The following is a 21,210-nucleotide window of genomic DNA, read 5'->3' on the forward strand; positions in this document are numbered from 1 at the left end:
ATTACTTTTTTTTTTTCTTCAATCGCAATTCGCCAACCACGCAGCGGCCGCGGGGTCAGGAGCTGTCAGAGGTTTCCATCAGATTTAGACACATCTTTGGGTCCCGAAACGCGCTTTTACGCACGGTTCAGAGAAGACACAGAGCTGACACGTGGCTAAACTTAAGACAGAAAACGAATAGATACTGAGCAGAGAATGGATCTGAAGTCATCGATCTCATCCTGGGTGGGCTCTGCTCTGTGAATCTCAACTTTGACTCAAACGTTCTTATCCTCGTTTCTTTACGCACGAGATTTAGAGATAACGCACCCGCGACTGTTCAGACTGAAGGAACCAACATCAGATACAACTCTGCGCCGTTATTCATATTTTCCTTTTGACGTAAAAGACTCCTTTACGAACAGAAAATCTCAGCGGGCTGAGAAGTGAATTCCTCAGGATGAATGAGACTGACGGTGAACAGACAGACAACAGACAGCAGTGGGCTGGTTGGATGAGCTGAACAGAACTTAGTCTGAACAGAAGGTGCAGAGCAGTGACCCGCTGAGTGAAGTATGTTCAGGTGTTGCTGACCCGAAGGTGTTCGTTTATTTAAGAATGTAAAAAGAAATAATACAAAATTGGATTTACATTTCACTGTTCTACCCTGTAAATAATAATAATAATAATAATAATAATAATAATAATACACTGGTGATGATTTCGGTCATAGACTTATTACACAAATACATCAAAATGGCCATGAAACAAGACGAAAAAATAAAAACTAAACATTTAAAAATAAATAAAAACGGAGTATTTATAAGTGAATGTGGAAAAAACAAGCTGAAATATACAGATATGTATTCTTTATACGAAGGGTTTGAGAGAATTTGTGAAGGAGTGCAGGTGTTCCCATAGATGTCACGGAGAAGAGAAACATATTTGTATATTCCTATAAAATCATTATTATGTCATTGTTCTTTATTATTATAAATGGGTCGCCCCGCCACACACGCGCGCGCGCACGCACGCACGCACGATCTTATGACGTGCTGAAGGGGCAGCGGCCTCTGCAGCTCATTTCATTCTGATCTGTTGTTTATTTGTTTATGTGTTTTATTGTTTCATTGATAAATACTATATTTAATTTAAAATAAAAAATGTTGATGTTTTTTTCGTTTCATTGAGGCCAAAATGTGTTTTTTTTCTTGCAGTATTTACTCTGGTCCTGAAAAGCTCTGCATGCTTTGATTTATAATGACAATGTATTTAAGTCCACCTCTTTAATATTATATATTTAAATAAATGGTTTATAAGACACCATTTCGTTTTAAGCTGATATAGATATATTTTCTAATATTTGCATGTGAACCATAATTAGCAATAACGATAATATAAAGCACTATATCTATCTATCTATGTATGTATGTATGACTTAAATGTATGTGTTGCTAGAATAATTCTGATAATAATAAAAATATCCTAACATCATCACACACTCACATTGTAACAAAATTATTTTTACCAAGTGCAAATAAACTTATATTTTTACAGTGAACAGATGAAGAGTATAAAATGCTGACAGCACAAATAAATAATGCAGTTACAGTAATGTAAAGGTGCAATATGACAAACTAACAATAGACCTATACTGGATGTATAGTGTCAGTAGGTGTGATATGTGAATAGAACCAGTACAGTGTACAGAACAGTACAGCCACTGCATGTAAACTATTTACGAGGTTTTGTTGTGTGTGAACATAAGAAATTATATGTACATTAAAATATGCCAGTTAAACACACGACACAAAAGGTGCACATAATGTTTAGCAGTTACAATAATTATTGGTATTAGTATCCTTAACAAAAGCATATCTGTAATGACCGTCTTTCTGTTTTTAAACCCTCTTAATTTACACCTTTTAAATGAGTGTACATCAACATAATTAAACCAGTGTTCCTCACTTGTTTCTTTTCTGCAAAAACATAGTTCATTGGCCTCTGAAACGAAATCTGCGATCTGAGCCACTCAGAAGAACCTAGCTCTGTTTTACTTTTTAATTCATGAACATTTTAAAGATTAAAAAGGCGAGAGTCTGGTGCTGTTAATTATTCTGTAACATCTTTTATTATGAAGTTTGATTTATATTCTTTCTTTTTGCTGCGTTTCCCTGAAGTCGGATCAAACAATGTATAGAACAGGTCCTTTTGTATTATGGTCACATACAAGCTTAAGGTGAATAAGAGTAAATACATATTAGCATTATCTTACCTCAGGGTGAAGAGACAAATTCAGAACATAAGGAAATCTAGAGTTTGTGCAAAGTTTACAGAGCTTTAAATTCACTGTGAGCCATTCTTACTTTTATATGAATAAATTAACAAACTTAGGTTTTAAAAATATTAAACTTTAAAAGCAACTTCAACTGCTGATTATTGCCCCCAAATTAATAAAACAAGGAGTTCTGACGAATTATTAAAAAAAATAATGGTCAAAAATATAAAACCATAATGCAGTGATTTCACTTTGCTTCAGCTGGTTTTAACTTCTTCAGTTTTTATGGATCTGGCAGCACCGCTCCTTTAGGGGGAATTATTCAAGATGCCTTGCGCTTAACTGCATAAACATTTCATCAAAATTCAGCAAGCCATTAGAAACATGAAAAATGTCTATTGATATTTAGACAAAACTTGGGTTTAAATATCTACAGCGTACGGTCAAACAGTATTTCCATAAATCCTACAGTATTTTACATAAAATCATTCCACATTAAACCGCAGGCATTAATGTGCTGCTCCACCACTCCTCCACTCTTCTTACCATTTGAAGTATTAGTAATGTCCAGCAGACGAGGTCAGGGCTGTGTACAGACCAATCTGAGAAAACTATTGTGAGGTTCAACCTCTAAAAAAAGCCAAATCAACTCTTATATATTATTTTACAGCAGAGCATTATGATTTCCCTTCACTGGAACTATGAGGCCCACACCAGGATAAACCCAGATCAAAGAATGTGAAGTAGGTGAGGTTTTCTACCAAAGATCTCCAATTTCCTTCCAACTAAGTATCTTAAATGTCTAGATATTAAATATAATTTCCCCTTTTGTAAATCTTCCCTGTGAGATCAGAATTGATCATTGGCTGTTTTTGTGACTGCTGCCAAGAAGCTAATCTTCAGTCTGATGTGGAATTAAAACTGAGAGAATAAAACCCACAAAATGAAATCACAGTTGCTTTAAAAACACTTTTAATAGTGACACTTAGATAAGACACCTGAACAAAACAGGTGCACAATAAGACAATATAAATATACTTCTTCAAATAGATTTTTGTCCTTTTGAACTGCACGGATACAAACTGGATCGGACGGCTAAAACAAACGTCAGGTTGCTGCACACTGGCCTACACTGACACGCAAAACAGACGGTAGCCAGCGAATTGGCAGCAGTGATGAGACACTTAGTCCATTCACAGCTGATCAGATTAAAGACAGTGATCAGATAAAAAAACGAAAAACAGATGTTCTCCCACGATGATCCTGTTAAAAAAGGTCCAGACCTTTTCAGTTCATAAGCATGTTTCTAAGACTTTGATCGACGTTGGATATGAAGTACACAGGCAGTACGACCATACCACTACAGCTCAATATAATTCTTCACAACAGTAAATATCACAGTGAACAGAGATGACAGCAGAACTGCAGCTACAGCAACATCTAATTGTGTTACTGAAAAACGACTACCCACTTTTACTTTCAATTCCAACACCTTAAAAGAGCTTCTTGTGAAACTGACACCTTGTGTTTTTGTGAACACCTGCGTGGATTCTGTTTCTCTCTTAATACCTGTAGAAATTACTTGTTGTTTTTTTTGCAGCTTTTACAACCTGAGACCATCAGTCCTTATTTAGCAGTGGGAACATTGTGAGCTACATGAAGTTCAGATGGAGAAACTACAGCAGTACTGCAACATTTCATTAGCTTGGACCTGTAAGAATTTGTCTGCAGATCTAGACACTGATTATCAAAAACATTCAGATAAGTAGTTTTTTGACCTGAAGGCTAAACCCTACTGCCAGACAAAAACTTCATATCAAACATAATAATTGTGCAAAAATCCTTGATTTGGTCAATGTCAAAGTTTTTGAAAGTTAAATATTATATTATAATATAACAGCTGGAAACTACAACATGGTTAAGGTTAAGGAAAGGTTGTGTTAAATACACAATAGGTGTGGTTTAATGAGAATCCTAAGTACAATGTGGGTCACGTTTTTCAAGGTTTGGCATCAGGTACTGTAACAGCAAAGTCCAACTGGTAGAGCAACATGAGGAGTCAGACAATCAGACGAGAGACAATAGAAACAAACGTCCAGGTTGGCAAAAAGCGCTGTAACAGCTAATGGCAAAATCATGACTCAAATTCAAATTGTTCTTTGTAACATCTTAAGTACTGTAGTAAAGCCAATCTCAACAATCGTGCGAATTCGGATTTCCTGTGCAATTTCGATCCTAATTAAAATATCTCTTGTTTTATTTTTGGAGATGTCACTGTTTTGTCAGATTTTAGATTTTAACATGAACTTCTTTTACATCAAACAAACAGATATACACGTTTTTACACCCCTAGAAAAAGACGATTAACTATTTTCTCTTTGCCAGTTTACCATTTGTCATATTTATGCATCATGCTCGACATTTACTCATTGATGTCGGTTTCCATCACTATCGAATGGAGCATTAAAGAATTTCTCGAGAAAGAATCCTAATGACCTCCTGACTTCCAGCACCTGCCCATGTTTAAAATGATTTGAACTACCTTTCAATGGCCTTTCCTCTAGCAGCGCCCTAAGACAATGACAAGGTACAGTATGTTGTTCATCCGTTGGATCAAGTCCTCCTCAAGTGTTTTCTGATCTGCTACTGGTTTTCTTAAGGTTTGATTGAATTGAGTCAATTAAACTGTAATTTCTGTAAAAGGTTAGAGAACGATTGTGATCACAGATAGACAAAAGTATGACTGAACTGTCGGTCAGCATTTGTTTCAAACAGTCACGGATGATAACAGCTTTGTTGACCTAACGATTCACAACAAACTCAAGCATTGAGCTGCTGTAATAATGTCACGCTACTTCTGCTTTAGCTTATCAGAAACAACAGTCACTATTTGTACAAATAAAATGGGTTGCTTGTTAAGAAAAGGTCAGGTTGTTTTAGCACTGAGGAAAATGAAAGTAGAAAACCCAGCCTTGATAAAAGCAGTTAGATAGAACCTTACATTTCCAAGCTTTCAGTCCAATAAAAATAAATCTCTTTTGTGGAATTGGCCGCTGTTGGTGTCAGGAATATGACAAAAAAAGGCAGGTTTGCTCGGACTCTAGCGTTTTAGAGCTGCCACAACATTTTAAGTCTTGAACAATAAGCTACAATGACTGAAGGAAAACAAAATAGGCGTTCACTGAGCTCTACTGTAAAAAGTGACATCAATCAGAGTATGGCTGCACATAAAGGAAGGCGGGGCTTTCTGTCCTGCAGGTGAGAGTGGGAGGACGAGGTTTGTCTCACAACCTTCCAGTGTCTGTCAGTTGCCTCGCCTCACCTCGACTTACTTTTAGTCGTACATTCAGACTCATGTACGTTTCAACACATATGGACATCTGGGCGATGAGCATGTGACAGGGTGAGAGTGTGTGTCACTACCTGAGCGATCCCCCTCAACTGATCAGGTCTTAAGTCATGACGATTAACCTCTACTGCACATGATGCAACTACACACAGAGCTTCACCTTGTTTAGTCCTAAAAAATGGACTCAGATTTACAACAGAACCCATCAACAACAAGTATTACTAGTTAACATTAATGACTTGTCGTGTCATAAACAGCGTGATTAGTTTGGCAGTTCTGTTTTCTGTTGATTATCTATCTCTTTTTCAATTATATTTGTTGACTGTGGTTGTAATATCAGCTCTTCTGGTATATTTGAACTAGAGTCAAATTCTGTTGAGAAAATGCATCAACATCATGGCTTGTATATTAGATTGATTTGTTGTTGATAATGGCATAGTTATTTTGTCCAGTCTGTCTATTTTCTCCAGACATGCTATCAAGTTTTGTTTTGGCAAAATACTTTTCTAACAGACAGTAAAAAAAAATGTAGCTAAAAGTTGTAAGCATGTGCTGTCCCTGTTGTTAAAAATACAGCATTTGTGTTATTTTACAGTGTTTGTTGGCTTTATAGTTTTTATCGGTTTCAGTAGCCAGTAATTTATTTTCACTTATCACGTATTTCTCAATCTTAACTTAAAAATCTGTTATATCTGTTGAATATTGGCTGTTTTTAATTTCAGTTTTAGCATTCATCCAATATGGCTGACTGAGGTGGTGCTCAGTGGAGAATATGCTTCCACAGCAAAGCATGCAAGCTAACTTTAGCATTAGCTGTTCTGTTGTTGATGAATTGCAAAGCTAATTTGTCCAGCAGCAGTCTATTTCAGTTATATTAGTACCAAATCATATTTGTTGTCTGTGGTTTCAGCCTCAGTCTCTGTTTTAGTTTGAAATGAAAATTGTTAAGTGAAGTGGAGGATGTCATTAACTGTGACAGAAGGTCCTGATCTGTAATGGAGAGGGTGACAATCAAGTAGTAACAAGGTGTGTTAAGAGTGTGTTTGTGTGTATTTAGTCATCCTCCTCATCGCTGTCTCGCATGCTGATGCCCTGCAGGCCATCGCCCGCCTTGACGGCCGCTGTAGCTTCCTCCACTGTCAGTCGGTTGTAGATCGTCTCATAGCTCTTGCAGTTCAGTGTGCCGTCCAGGACGCCCTGCAGCCTGAAGTCACGGTAGGTCTTCTGTTGAGGGGGTGGTGGAGGGGGGAGAGAGGTTAAAGCAGACAGTAAGGAAACAGTGAGCATCTTAGGAATGCAGCGAGCCCGAGGAGGTGGATATTACTCGCCGTTCTGAAGGACAAAAGTGGGAAGATTGAAGGACACATTGAGTCTTTTATGTGTTGGGCTGTAAAGGCAGACTGAGGCGTCAGAGGTTTTTACCTTCAGTAAGAAGCCATTATCATTCCATGTCATGTTGCTTTCACACTAATCTCACGCATCTCTGTACATTAGAAAACTATGAAAAGACAAGAGCGATTGCCACGCACAGTTTGAGCAGTTTTCTCTTTCATAACCTCTGCCTCTTAACACCACTGCTGCTGCTTTCAAGGACACTACAGCAGGGTTTGATTTGTCTGTATTTTTCCTTCTTTCCCTTCAGTATTCCTCAGACAGTTTTTTCATGAATAGATTCAGCTAAATATATTGTCACTAATCAGTTCAGCCAGTCTCAGAATCATTCCCTGCCACTCAGCAAAGGGGACTTTGGATAAAGCTAAGAGAAACCTGTCATTATGAATGCATATACAGTACATCTCAACACTCACAACTTTTTTGGTTTCTTATATAGATTTTTATACCTATAGTCTATTTTTTACCTTCACAATCTTGATGAGGGTTTTCAACTGGTATGTGTGGAGCTGCAGGTCCAGTCTGTCAGTCAGCCAAACACACACAGCCTTCATGGAGCCGGTGTACCATTGCTGGACGAAGCAAAAACAGAAAGAAAAAAATGAATGTAGACAAACTTATTTGGAAGGGATAACAAAATTATTCCATGTCAGTTGTAAATATTCATCCCAATTTACTGACCAACTTCCTATTTCATTACAGTGTTTATGGTCAAATGTGCAATAATAGTTCACCAACATTTCACTTTCATTTTGACCTCAAGATAAAGCGGTTTAGATAATTCGAAGTTTCCCACCTTTTTCATCATTGAGTACAATAAAATAAATAGATAGATAGACGATAGCATGACAGTTGCTCTCTGGTTGTCATTTGGCTGCCGTTTGCTTCTGGAATGCCTTACTCCAGTAATGTCGACAAAACTAAAACATCAAGGTCAAAGAATGTGCACCATCAAAATGGCAAACCTCAAAAATGGTGAAAAATATACTTATTCAAAGAAACCAATTTACTGGAAAACATCTGAATGTTGAGCAGCAGGGGACGAATACATGGCTCTGCTTTGAACTTCAAAGCAGAAAAAAAGAAATCAGGTTCCATCATGTAATTTTCATTAAACTCTTCCTTCACGCCCTCAGCCACCAGGCCGCAGCTGCTGCAGGGAAATCAAATGCACCTTTTCTCACATGAACAGTGATCCTCACTTAAAGCAGCATTCAATACGCCGCTGGTAAAATGCACACAGCGGGTGGCTTTATTCAGCTACCAGTCAAACAAGAATGCTCGGGGGCATCGCATTGACACAGTAATGACCCGTAATATTCAGATCTGCTTCGGGAGCTGCTGATCGACTTAATTTCACTCTGACAAGGACTGTAATTACCTTCCAATTTAATAGAGAAAAACAGTCCAGAGGTTATTTCATGTACTTGACAAAAGCCAAAACACATCTGCAATCTTTCAAGGGTCAGACAAATATTTGATTCCATCTTTTGTAAGAAACATCTATGACCTCCTCACTGTCTCCATCAAATTAATAAAGCAGTTTTCCACTCAGTCAAAGTAATTAAGTGTCAGCTAAACATACAAAATTAAAAAGTTTACCCACAAGTCCTGATTTAGTTATTTGTTGTTTAAAGTGAATAAAAACAGGATGTTTGTTACCGGAGAAAAGGAAATCATCAGTCGGTCCAAAAACCCTAACTGGAGAATCAGTTGTACGTTTTCATAAATGTTGTCATGAACCCGCTGTTGTTGCTGTTTTGCACGAAAACCATCAAACTTGCGGCACAACAGTCTTGTTATGACTCCAGGATGAATCCACAAATTCAAGTCACTTCTAAAACAACCTGCTTACATCTGACCATCTTTCCTGGATCTTAACTGAAGGGATTTTGTTGCCTAGAGTCCAGACGAGACTGAGGATGTGAATTCTAATCTCTAGTGCGACAGCTTTGTACATGCTCCTCCATCAACTCAGTCACATTTTGCGACTCCGATGCTGCTATTCAATTTAGTGTTTCATTCATAAAAAAAAAAAGTTGCATTAAACATAATCCAACTTTCATTACATGACACTAGAGTAATATATAGTATGAAATGGAACTTTTAAGAAACAGGGTCCCTGATAAAATAGTAATAAAAAGAGAAGAAATAAAACTTCAGAAATGAACATTAGTGCATTTAAATAATGTGATTTAGTTCAAGATTATAATTGTTGCTTGCTCACAGTTTTAATGTTTTTTATTTGCTTATGTGCAGTGTGTTGTGCATCAGATATGTGAAGTGTGGATAAATCAGTGGAACAGTTCCAGCCATTCCACCCGAACAATTGACTTCCTCCTCCTCTCATCATTCCAAATGAAATATATCAATGTTGGGATTGAGTTCTATGCCAATCAGCTCGCCTCACAACCGCTTCGAGCTCTGGGTTAACAGACGCTTGAGGATGTTAAAATGAATGGCTGATATTCTCTGCTCCTGAGATGATTTCTGCTGATTTCCTTCTTCCTAACCCTCCTCCTCCTCTGTGGAACACTTATATGGGTCTCTGGAAGATGAGTTTCCTCAAAGCGACTAATCAGCTGCCTGACGGCTACCTCGCGAGCTGTGCTAACTGTTGTGTAAATTGAGTACGATGGCGCTCCTTAATTGAGCCGATTAGAGGACGAGAGTGAAAACAGATGGAGGGAATATGTTGGAAGGAGGTTAGAGGGTGGTCTGCACAGCGTTGTGGGCTTTAGTCCTGTCAGAAAAAATATCTGATGGTAATGAAATCATTCAAACTTGACAAATGTTCTGGTTTTGGCACGGAGATATTAATTTCTTTAAAATTTAAAATTCACTGAATGAATGCAGGAGGGATGAAATTATGCTTATTCTTGTTTTAAAATTTGTGATCTTGCTTTTAAAGAAATGTTTTCAAATGAGACCCACATTGGTTTCTTTATAACAACATGCAACATTCATCTGCAGCTGCTTCATCAAGGTGATTTGGCTCCTAATGTGTGTGAGTGCGTGAATGTATCACACTTCTCATCCACAGAGACGCACAAAGACGTTCCCAGGGGAGCACTTGTACACAAATAGACAGACAGGCGTATGTGAGCATGCACACGCAGAGAAAGAAAATCATGAACATGTTCACAGCTGCATGCTGACATCCCACGTCCTCGTTCTGTTTCTCGTTCTATCACCTGCCGTATCAGCCTGTTTCTTCTTCTTTAAAACGTCGGTGTCGACAAACCTTGTGCTTAAAAAAAAGGCGTCGTAAATGAATTTGACTTTGACTTGCTCAGACGCACGGAAACAAGATGATTGCGTACCCATAATGCTGCTGGCAGGAGGCCTGATGCTGCTGCATGAACTCAGGATTTGTTTTTTCATTGTTGCACACAAACTGTATGCGTGTGTCCAGGTGTGTTTGTGTGTGTGTGTGTGTGTCTGATACAAGGGCTGAGCAGAGACACTTCAAAGCCCCACCATCACCTCCCCCCGGCGCATGACTGGGCGCTTCTGAGCTCCATTAGATTCATTCTCCTCAAACACCCCTCTTCAAACACACACACATAAATCAGCGCGACACAGCTCGAGTCTCAGCCACATCACCCCAAACCCTCAGAGGAGGCGGCAGGTGGCAGAAATCCATCGCCCTGCTTCGTGCTACTAATGTGTACGAAGGTCTGAGCCGCCATGTCCGCTGCATTGACTCGCACCAGTGAGCTGAGGCGTGTTTGACAACACTGCACTAAAATATTCTTTCAAATCTGAATCCTTGAGGGGGGTGGTCAGTGAAGCAAACGGACAGCGTGGGGTGGATGGATTGATAGATGGATGAAAAGGTGTGTTTTCAGCTCCCACAGAACGAGCCGGCAGCGCTCATGTTTCCTAAGTGATTAACAGGTCAACAGAAGCAGTCGGTGTTTTTGGCCTCGAAATGACCTGCTGCTGCTCTGAAACTGGAGAATCGAACTTCACACCAACAGTATAAACACCTGACTGTGAGCTCAATTTGTAAGAATTTTCATCAGCTGAAGGCACCATCACACGATTTTCACTCTCTGATGAAAAGATCTCATACTTTAAAACCTTAATGTCACATTTGCCAGTTTTACATATTGTGTTTCCCTAAAACTGAAATTTGAGAAAATGCTGGAAACTCTGTTTTGGAAAAGTTGTTATATCCCCAAAATTGTTTTACACTTGGCTGAATTGAAAATGTTGCCGTAAAAATGTAATATGACAAAGGTCAATGGAAGCAGACTAAATCACGATGATGTGATGCAATCATCACTAAGACTGTAACCTTCCTCTTACAAAATGACAAATTACAAGTCAAACATCCATTACGTTCCGTTATATTTACATAATACCTTCCACATAGTTTTCAGTCATTTGAGGTTTCCCTGGTCACTCTTTCAATTGTATCATCTTTCTGTGCCAACTTAAGAATTAGCGCCACCAACTGTTTATCTTGATGAGTCCACCTCAAACATCCAAGATGGGACGGGAAGGCCCATGAAATTGCATTTTCCTTTTGTTTATTGTGTAATTTTCTTTTTTGCATCGCATTTGGATGGAAACTTGGCCAAAGAAATCTCTAGATTTCAGATTATGACACTTCTGTCATTCCTACTCCATATATGAAGCTCTGTGTGGTTAAAGCAACTCACCAGATATAGACTTGGGTATCTTTTGGGTATATCCCGAAAGGGTGCCAAAACTGATTCTTTAGAAAAAGGCACAAAATGACAGTCGATGCGCCTTTTTTTTTTTTAAGTATAATGGAAATTGAAATTGAACATTTTGTGTTCAGTGTACTTAACTTAAATATACAAATAACAATAAGTGCAATACTCTTTACTTAACAAAATCACATTAATAAAAAACTTACTGAACCAAAATAATTATAACTAGATAACAGCACCAGCACGTAATACAGCAAAATACTCCAGTCCAATCAATTGTCTCCCCTCCACCGGGGCCAAAGGTGACACTGCCGGCTAATGTTCTTGGCATGTGGTCATGCAACAAGTCAAACAGGAAGCATCCCTCTGCTTTCAAATGTATCCCATGCATCACCAGGGGGTGTCGTGATTCAGTCCGGTACCAACTGTGTACTGACCCTAATCAGACAAGTCAACCAAACCAATCTTAATGTGCTTGATGTTTACCTGCTGCAGGTCGATTTTCTAAATGAACATTTAAATGATCGTCATTACTCACAATGGTTGCCCCTTCACTATTCATCAGGAGCTTCTAATGTCCATCACCATGTTGCCCTGACAGCGGAGTTTTGTTTTATTTTAGCACAAACAGCTGGACTGAAATGGAGTAGGGCAGAACCTTTGCATTTAGATAATCAAGATGGATGCTTTCAAATTTGTGGTCTGGCTAAAGGAGATGGAAATTCTACATGTGTCTGAGTAATGTGTTGATCGCATTGCATGGTTTCAGCAGATTTATCAGCTGCAGATAGAATGCTGCCAATCTTGATTGGTAATTAGAGCTAAAACTGTGTCAAGAAAAGATTGTTCACATCATCACAACACCAGCAGCAGCCTGGACTGTTGACACAAGGCAGGTTTAGTCCATGGATTCATGCTTTTGACTCCAGATTGTGACTCCATCATATGCAGCCTCAGGAGTAATCCACATTCATAACAATAATAATAACTTGAATTTATTTAGGGTCTTTCGAGAGACCCAAGGACGCTTTACATGTGTCAGCCGGGACAAAAAGAGAAAAGAAAAGAAAAGAACGTGCACAAAACAGGACAGAAATAAACAGCACTGATGGCAGGGTGGCATGTTAACTGAGGCTAAGGGCCTTAGTGAACAGGTGGTGTTTGAGGAGTGTTTTGATGCTGTCCAGAGATGTAGCGTTGAGGATTTCAGAGAGGAGAGAGTTCCAGAGGGTGGGGGCTGCGACACAGAAGGCTCTGTCTCCAAAGGTTCGCAGTTTGGTGTTGGGGATAGAGAGCAAACCTGTGTTTGAGGACCGCAGCCTTCTGAGCAGAGTGTAGGGTTGGAGGATGTCAGTTAGAGATGGTGGGGCGTGGAGGGATTTATAGGTGAGAAGGAGGAGTTTGTAGTTGATGCAGGCCTTGATCGGGAGCCAGTGGAAGTTTCGAGAGTCAGGGTCAAACCAGGCTACGTTTTTCAGTCTTCAATTGTCCAGTGTTGGTGGGTCTGTATCACAGCCTCAAAATCCTATTCTTGGCTGACAGGATATTATAGGTTTGTCACTTTAGTAACTGCAAGCAATAGCAATGGTTTAATATAGATCTAGACAACGTTATTACAATGACAAACTTTTTGTTGTGTCTATTTACATAGACGACTACTGATGATGTTTCGGGTTCATACGACTAGTGATGATGTAACAGCTTCTTAAAGTGCTGTCCCAATTTGTAGGGGAAGATTTCAACCACTACCCCTTGTAACTTCGTTTCAAGGGGGAAGATAACCCTCGAAAACAAGGGGTAGTGAGAAGGGGTGAAATGGTGAAATAAGTGTAAAATAAACATTTATAATTTATTGTGGGATTTTTGACCGGCCAATGTTGTTGTTGTACGTCATAATCCTGCATCAATGACGTCACTACCGGCACAGAGAAAACTGCTGAGTAGTGTTCGAAAGCATTTTTTTCTTTCTCGGATGAGCTCACTATATAATGCTTTATATAGAAGACCCAAGTGTAACTGAATGAGTGACAGCTTCAGGACCAGCTGTTCTAATGGGAAACACATTGCATACTGGAGGTACTGCTGTTGGGATCCAGTGAGCAATGGGAACTGCTCCCAATCTTTGAATGTAGGACCTTACCCCATAGAGTATCACAGAACTGATCTAATAAAAAGAAGGAATGATAATATCCTAATGCCTGCCTCATCATACAATTCACCTAATTACATTTAAATAAACAGACACAGGTTGAGAGCAGACTCATGTCAGTGGTTTCGAGAAAAACACGTAAATATCCACAGGATAAATGTGTTTCCCGCTGACAGGTTTTTTTTTCCATCACTGAGTTGTTAGATAGATTTTATCACAGCTTCAATCTGTTTTTTATAGACATGGGAGAAAAAATGTTTTGATGAGAAGGAAACGAGATCAGATAGAGGACGAAAACAACTGCCGGGTGCCACGGCAAAGGTAAGAACAGAGGTAGAGGTAGATGAGGATGTGAGGATGTGTTTGGGGAACAAAATGAAACTTAGAGGTAAACCGAGAGGTAAACTGATAAATATCTGAAAGAGCTGAGAGCTTGAGTGCAGAAATGTTAAATCCTGGTATGATGTGTTCAAATGGGATGGAGATGTTAAAACCAGTGGGAACGTATCTGTATTGCTTGACTGGGTGTGAAAATGTGTTTTTAAAGCAAATGACAGCATATCATCAAATGGAGGTCAGATCAAGTGAAGCAGAGTTAACATCCAGCTGACGAGAGGGTAAAACACAAAAAGAAATTGGATTTTACTCACATCAAAAACATCCTCGACGTAGACCTCGTCATTGACACGGTCTCGGAGGATGTCCTGGTTCTGCCGTATGAAGGTGATGTAGGTGTCGGCCAGATCCATCCCAGGTTTCTGAAAGGGAGAGGACAGAGAGAGGGCTGAGGACATGGGGAGGGTGGATGCTGAACACAGAAATGTGTCACACATGCAGAGCAGGCAGTTTGTTCAGCTTGATGTAAAAAATGTGAACATGGCTGGCATTGATCATGCACATGTCTCTTCAGCCATGCTAGAACCACAGGGGAGAGTAGACAGCCTGTACATGATGACCTCTGCACACATTCAGAACACAAGTTGAGCCTTATATTTAGCAGCAGTGTTTTTCAGATAGGAAGATGGAACAGATGGCCAAACAATGTCAACAGGGAGAACATACAACAATAAACGTCCTGGCATCACCCTGAAAAATCTTCTGTAAGTCAGTGCAGACTCTAACTGAGGGTTTCTTTTGTCAGTGTTTCTGAGATGAGACATGTTTCCTAGCTTGACTTTCACACCTTTGTATCACTGACCACAGGAAGACCCACAATCAATGAATCAATGTTTTCCCTGATCATACTCTGAATTAGATGAATTGTTTGATGTGCATGGTCCACGTACTGTATTCTCGTCTGAGCAGTTTTTGTCATCACTCCTTAACACTGCAGTTGCCTCTTTGCACAATTCAATGCATATTAAGGCCAGAAAAGAAGAAGGAAGCTGGCAAAGCTGTATGAAGCCTTAACAATGATTGTTTGTTGCCATTACACAGCACATGTGCTGTTTTGCTCTGATCTATTCCTCTTCTAGTCATATATTAATATATATTATCTGATTATCGCTTTTGGAGGAGGAATACACAGTTCTTGAGGGTTGGGGGGTCCACAGAGCAATGAGTCAGTCATCAACAAGGAGCCCCACACAGTCAGTGGGCCCATAGTCCATATTTAAAATTACAAATCAGGTTTCAAACTGATTCAAAGATGTAACTGTGGAGGTTTGTGGGTGTGCATAGTTCACCCTCCTGCTGCAGAGGTCTGAGTCACTGTGGATTAAACAAATAAACACTTCAGAGCCTGACAACCACTAATGTGTCAAATCTTAATACTTTTATCTTACACAGTGACCAAGATCTCTGTCGGCGAACCATAACTGTGAGAGCGGTCGCACATTTTCTTTAAATGTAAACAAGTGGTCTTAGTTGCAACACACTTGCAACTTGTGTCTTGCAACAATCAATGTGTCACTTAATGATCCGGGGGAACAAATGAAATAAAGTTATTGCTTTTCTTCATGTGTTTAGATAAAACAAATGGACAAAAACGTACAAAAGATCAACACAGTCTGTATGAAAAGAAAACCTTCAGTCCAAATGTTTGTTGCTCTGGGACACAAACCCCAGATACGTCCAGGTCTCGGTGTGATCTTTGTGATGTCTATACATGTAGTTAATTGAGATTTGCACACAATGTTGATCAAATTCTGAAGAGAGTTTAACATGAGTTCAGGGTCTGGCTGCAACTCTATTCCCCTGCAATAGTTTTAATTTTCGTCAAGCCTTTTTTATGTGTTCCCACAATTGACTGAATTGTTGCCTTGAATTCTTAATTAATTCACTCAAATATGAAGTACTGTCACCTTCACGTTGACCTGTACCACACTCATTTAACAGTTTGATCCTGAGATGTGTGGAAATACTTCAGGTCCTTGACATTCTTTAAACATGCACATTCAGGAGATAATTTCATAACTTTTGTAATGTAATGTCATGTAAAGTAATTTTGAAAAGTAAATATAAACTCAGAAGGAACAGAACATTTGTACAACTCATTGGTTTTAAAATAATAAAGTAGAACTTTAATAGACAATATATCATAATTATATATAATTTAAAAAAGCAAGCTATGCATTTTCAAGTACATACAAATCTATTTATAGGGCTGCAATTAATATCTTTATCAATAATCATTAATTCTGTAAAAAGTAAACTGTTCAAAAAAAGTCTCAATTTCCTGTCCAAGGTGATGTCTTTACATAAAGTGAGTCAGAAACACAAACATATTCATTTCATGATGATATAAAAAAGAGAAAAGCATTAAATCCTCACACCTGACAAGCTGAAAGATGAGAATGATTTGTGTAAATGCTCCAGTGACTTTGATTTTCTGTCATTTCAAGCATACCTCAGTCTTACAAATCACAGCTACTCCTATGGGTAAAGATCAGAGGATCTAGTGAGTAGGTGGTAGATGGGACATTCTGTGTATCACTGTGTGTAATAGCTAAATTGTGAGAACTGTAGTATAATTATTACAAAAATCAGTAATGCAATGCAATACCTTCTTTAAAATAATTTCCCCACAGACATCTACAAGGCTCTGTATGTGTCTGTCTGTGTTTTTGTCAGGGATATCACTGGCTTACACTACAACGACACAGGGAGCACACATTCTGCATCACCTGCTGCTTGCTGGGTGAAAAGAAGAACAAATAATCTACTTTCTCTGTGCTGCAAGTAACAAAAAGCTGCTGGAGCTGCTGCAACGGAGGAAACATTAACTGCTGTGGAAGCAGTGGCTTGTTCGGTGGGGAGAGGCCAGAGGCAAGACAAGTGGGTAAAGCCCTGTTCATTCACACTCCCTGTTGTCAGGGGAGATTACAACTGTAATGCTTATTGTAATTGCTTTGACATCTTTCACGCCTGTTTCCTCTGAGCCTGCATGTGTCGGCCCTGGGGGGCAGTGCCGCTGAGCATGGCCCGTCAGTTCCCTGTGGAAAAACACGGATATGAAGCCTCAAGAAACCTGGAGACCTTTTGGCTTTACTTAAAGGCAAAAGGCCGGTTACAAACTGGCTAGTGGAACTGTTTGCTTATCAAACTTGCTGGAGGAAAAAAGAAGTGGATCATGGCAGTAAACTCCATCACATCATAACATCATGAGCCTAAATTTGACTTTGGGATTTGACAAGCAAAGAGGCAGCACTGGGAAAGTGGAAAAGGACTCCACTGCATTATACTTCTTTAAAAATGAGCGGGTATACAATATATATTAATGCGTGTAAGCCAATTCAAAGATGCAAAGGACTCCTTTCCCATTGCCAGTAGACTTTGCCTCTGTTTTTTTCCCCTGGTGCATCATGTAGGACTTCACAAACGCAACGAAAAAGGGAGGCCATCTCTCACCTCGTTGTATTGCCAAATATTGGAGGGAATGCTGATTGTGTCATTTGCCAGCATTGTTACAGTCAGTCAATGCAGCTGGCATCCATGTGTGAATCCACACACCCACACACACAGTATAGCAGAAGGGAAATAAGTTGATTCATCAGTTAGTTGACTGGTGGAACTGTTTTGACAATGGATTAATGTTATTTTCAGTTATTCTATAGTCGCAACTTCTCCAATGTGAGGATTCTTTGAGACATCAAACATAAGATAGCGTAAAGTCTCTGACAGATATAAAACTGTGGATAAAAACAGTCCCAGCAGCTGCTTCACAGGCCTCTAACAGCGAGTGACAGACGGAGATCAGTCAGAGTTGCTGAGCTGTAATTTAGATGGACTGCTGGACGGGAAAACCTGCAGATACCAGAGGTTAAAGTGGGGTCACATGGCTGCAGGGGCATCGAGTGTGTATGTGTGCAGGAAATGAAGAGGTTGTGTGAGTGTTACATTCATCCAGAAAGAGAGGGAGGCCCAGGCCCAGTGATTGACAGGCCTGTCAGGTTCCTCATAATCCTCTGGAGTAAGAGGAGAGGTAAGAGTCTGGTAGATCATTGTGGAAACCTTGATGAGAATAAACCATGTGTGGGTTACTGGGTGTGTTACAATACTGTGTGTTGACACTTTCAGGTCATACCCTTGTAGATGTAGATACACTTCAAAAATTGTTTCTTCCAATCATTTCCAGAATGTTTTCCATTCAGAAAGGATGTTCGGAAAGTTGCCAATGTTGATCCCTCGACAAAATCTTCAAGCTCATTATTGAGTGTTTAGGTTCATCATTGAAGTGGTGTCCGTTGTAGGACCCTAAGAGTGCTAGAAGACCAGATAGTCAGAGCTGATGTTTACCATTATGACCTGCAGTCACATAAAGGCTACAGTCTTAGTTTTCACAGCTCAGTCAATGGATCGAGACAAATCTTACAAGAAAGAAGGGTCCATCTTCTTTCAATGAGTTTGATTCTAAAGCTGGAGCTGTGTATAGAGATGGGCCCAAATGCAACATCCTTTCTCCAGGTGACCCCTTATTTGTGCAGCCCAGAGAACACGCCATAAATCTGACTTGAAAAAAAGGGATATCCAACTCCACTGAATTTCCAAATGCCAGTGTCCTCATGGTGTGTGGCTGCTTTTCATGGTTTGCTTAAGGTGCCTTAGCTTCCCTTAATAAACTTAAGTGTTTTTAAAACTTTATGGAAATAGTTTGTGTTTGCCCCTTTCCTGTTTCAACATGAGAATGCTGCCGTGGACACAGACAGCTCCCTAAAGAAATGGTTTTTGTGAAAGAACCTGAACTTCACGAATTGGTCTTGTGGTTAAACGGGAGCACAGTCCCTGCAGCCTGGTACAAACATCTGGGGGAACGACTGTTAACAGAAGAATGGAGGCTGCCACAGCAGCACATGTGTAAGTGTGTGGTAGTGAGTGAATGTTTAAAATCAGTTTATCAAAAATTAAAAAAAACTCTGTGCAAGTTTGGACAGAGTCAAAGTGAGAGAAATATCTGTATTGCAAGTGTTAAGGTGTGTGTATGTGTTTATATGCGTGTGTGTGTGTAGCGTGTGTGTGTGTATAGCGTGTGTGTGTGTCTGAGCTACTGGCAACATATCACTACCCCTGTTGTCACTTGAAACATCAATTTCCCCCTTCCATCCCCTTAAGGCTAGTCTCAGTCATTTACCTCTCCTTTCTCTCGTCCTGACGAGGTGACAAAGCAGCCTGACAGTTCGGAGATGCCGGCACAGTTCCAGCCAGCCAGATTAAGACTTTAACACGAGAGGTAACAAAGAAGGACAGAAAGAAAAAAAACACATACAAGCAGCTCAGCACTCTTGTCACGCTCTGCTCTCTGCCTGTTTTGTCTCCTTCACTGTTTCTTCACTTGTAGCCAAACAACAGTAATCCCCTTCACGCCTGGATAATGGCCGCCTGGTTGCTCGTCATATGACCGTAAAAAAAAATATATAAAAACAAATAAACAAAAAACTTGAGTATATAAATTAAGTAGTGTTTGGTACCAGACAGGAAGTGAGTAAGGCTTGAAGTGGGGTAGGGAGGCGAGGAGCATTGATAATGAGCAGTTAGCAGAGGAGGGGGAGGCGAAGGTGAAGGGGAAGGGGGCAGTGAAATGCATTTCGGCCATGGATTATTTTCGGACTATTTTATTTTTGGCAGAAATTGAACATGAAATAATCAGGATGTTCTCACTTGTGTGTTTCATCTAAACTTTATGAACTGTTGTTTTCTTTACCATAGAGTGGTCCTTTATATCCAAAAACTTTATATTTACATGGCGGGGTGTCCTCTCTGTGGAGGCCGCCGTGTTTTTTACTGTCGCCCAAACTGGACAAACTAAAACCTTTTGAGTTTCTATGACAACTTAAGGTTCTCTTTCATGTTGGGAAGGTGACTGTGAGGTGAGCAGTATCCAACTGCTACATGAAAGTTCACCTCTAGATGTCACTAAATTCTACACACTGAGCCTTTAACCTTTACAGTCAATATATAACGTAATGATTGTTTAGACTTTGTTTACACTGTATATATTGTTAATACTTGTGGTTCAATGGGTGATTATGACTGAATAAATTAATCAATCATTCAATTCTGAAAGTTCTCATGTTTTCACATAAGAAACATAATATCTAAAATATCTGGCTCACAAATACAAAGGCTGCGAGGTATGTATTAAGTGAATGTGTTGTTTAATACAATATGCTGAGTTTTGATACCAACATAAAGAGATTTGGGGGGAGGGGGGACTGCAGGTTCAGTGTATTCAAATATAATAAACCATTTTTAGGAGGAATTTCTTTGACACACTCCTTGGTGAGACTCAAACAGTGAACATTGGTATTAACACAGTCAAGGTGTGGAACCCCCCACACCTCCAGAACACTAACATAGTCTCTGCCTAGACACACATTTTAGCTCCATATCAGTAATAATCGTCATCCATACGACCACACCTGAAAACACATAGTCATGTGAGACTATTAACATACAATGGTCATGTGTGTGCAGGTGTGAACAGGAAGCAGATTGCCTACTCTGCAGTTGGTTGCTTGGTTACAGAAAATGTTATGAATGAGGACTAACAATGGCAAACAGGAAGTGAATGCAGGGGACATAGTCGTTCTTTCAGTTTTCCCAAACTACAACGCAATCCCGGTGTTTTCAAATAAAATGGGGCCAGTAGTGTTTCTCTGTTTTAGGGGCACATAAACTCAGGAGTAGGGTGGACACAAGGCGTAAACATAGCAAAGGTGTGGATGTACTGTACAGTCACTGTGATTCTATATCCTGTGTGATGATTTGGGCCCCACACAGCTTGGAAACGGCCCTGCGGGATAGTGTCGTGTTAAAGATGGTGAAGAGCCAGTCATGGTGTTAACTCTTCCAATGTTTGTGTTTCTGCTTGATACGAGCATGTGTGGCTTGTCAGTCACTGGTATCTTGGCTGTACAGGCGTGAACACGTCAACACGTGT

The 21,210-nt window shown here is 39.7% G+C and overlaps 1 protein-coding gene across 7 annotated transcripts in view; it reads right to left on the reverse strand.

Moving 5' to 3' along the window:
* Window positions 1-3,212: 3,212 nt before the first annotated feature.
* cadps2 (Ca++-dependent secretion activator 2) overlaps window positions 3,213-21,210 on the reverse strand; it is a 178,411-nt gene continuing 160,413 nt past the window's right edge. For all 7 annotated transcript variants that reach the window (XM_020079011.2, XM_069528523.1, XM_069528524.1 and 4 more), the window contains 3 exons: window positions 14,483-14,590; window positions 7,466-7,570; window positions 3,213-6,830 (listed from right to left, as the gene is read on the reverse strand). In XM_020079011.2, the coding sequence (XP_019934570.1) occupies window positions 6,660-6,830; window positions 7,466-7,570; window positions 14,483-14,590 (384 nt within the window). In that variant the 3' untranslated portion in view covers window positions 3,213-6,659. The remainder of the gene's footprint in view (window positions 6,831-7,465; window positions 7,571-14,482; window positions 14,591-21,210) is intronic.

Source organism: Paralichthys olivaceus, chromosome 7 (genome assembly GCF_024713975.1).
Source record: "Paralichthys olivaceus isolate ysfri-2021 chromosome 7, ASM2471397v2, whole genome shotgun sequence".
NCBI classification, from domain to species: Eukaryota; Metazoa; Chordata; class Actinopteri; order Pleuronectiformes; family Paralichthyidae; genus Paralichthys; species Paralichthys olivaceus.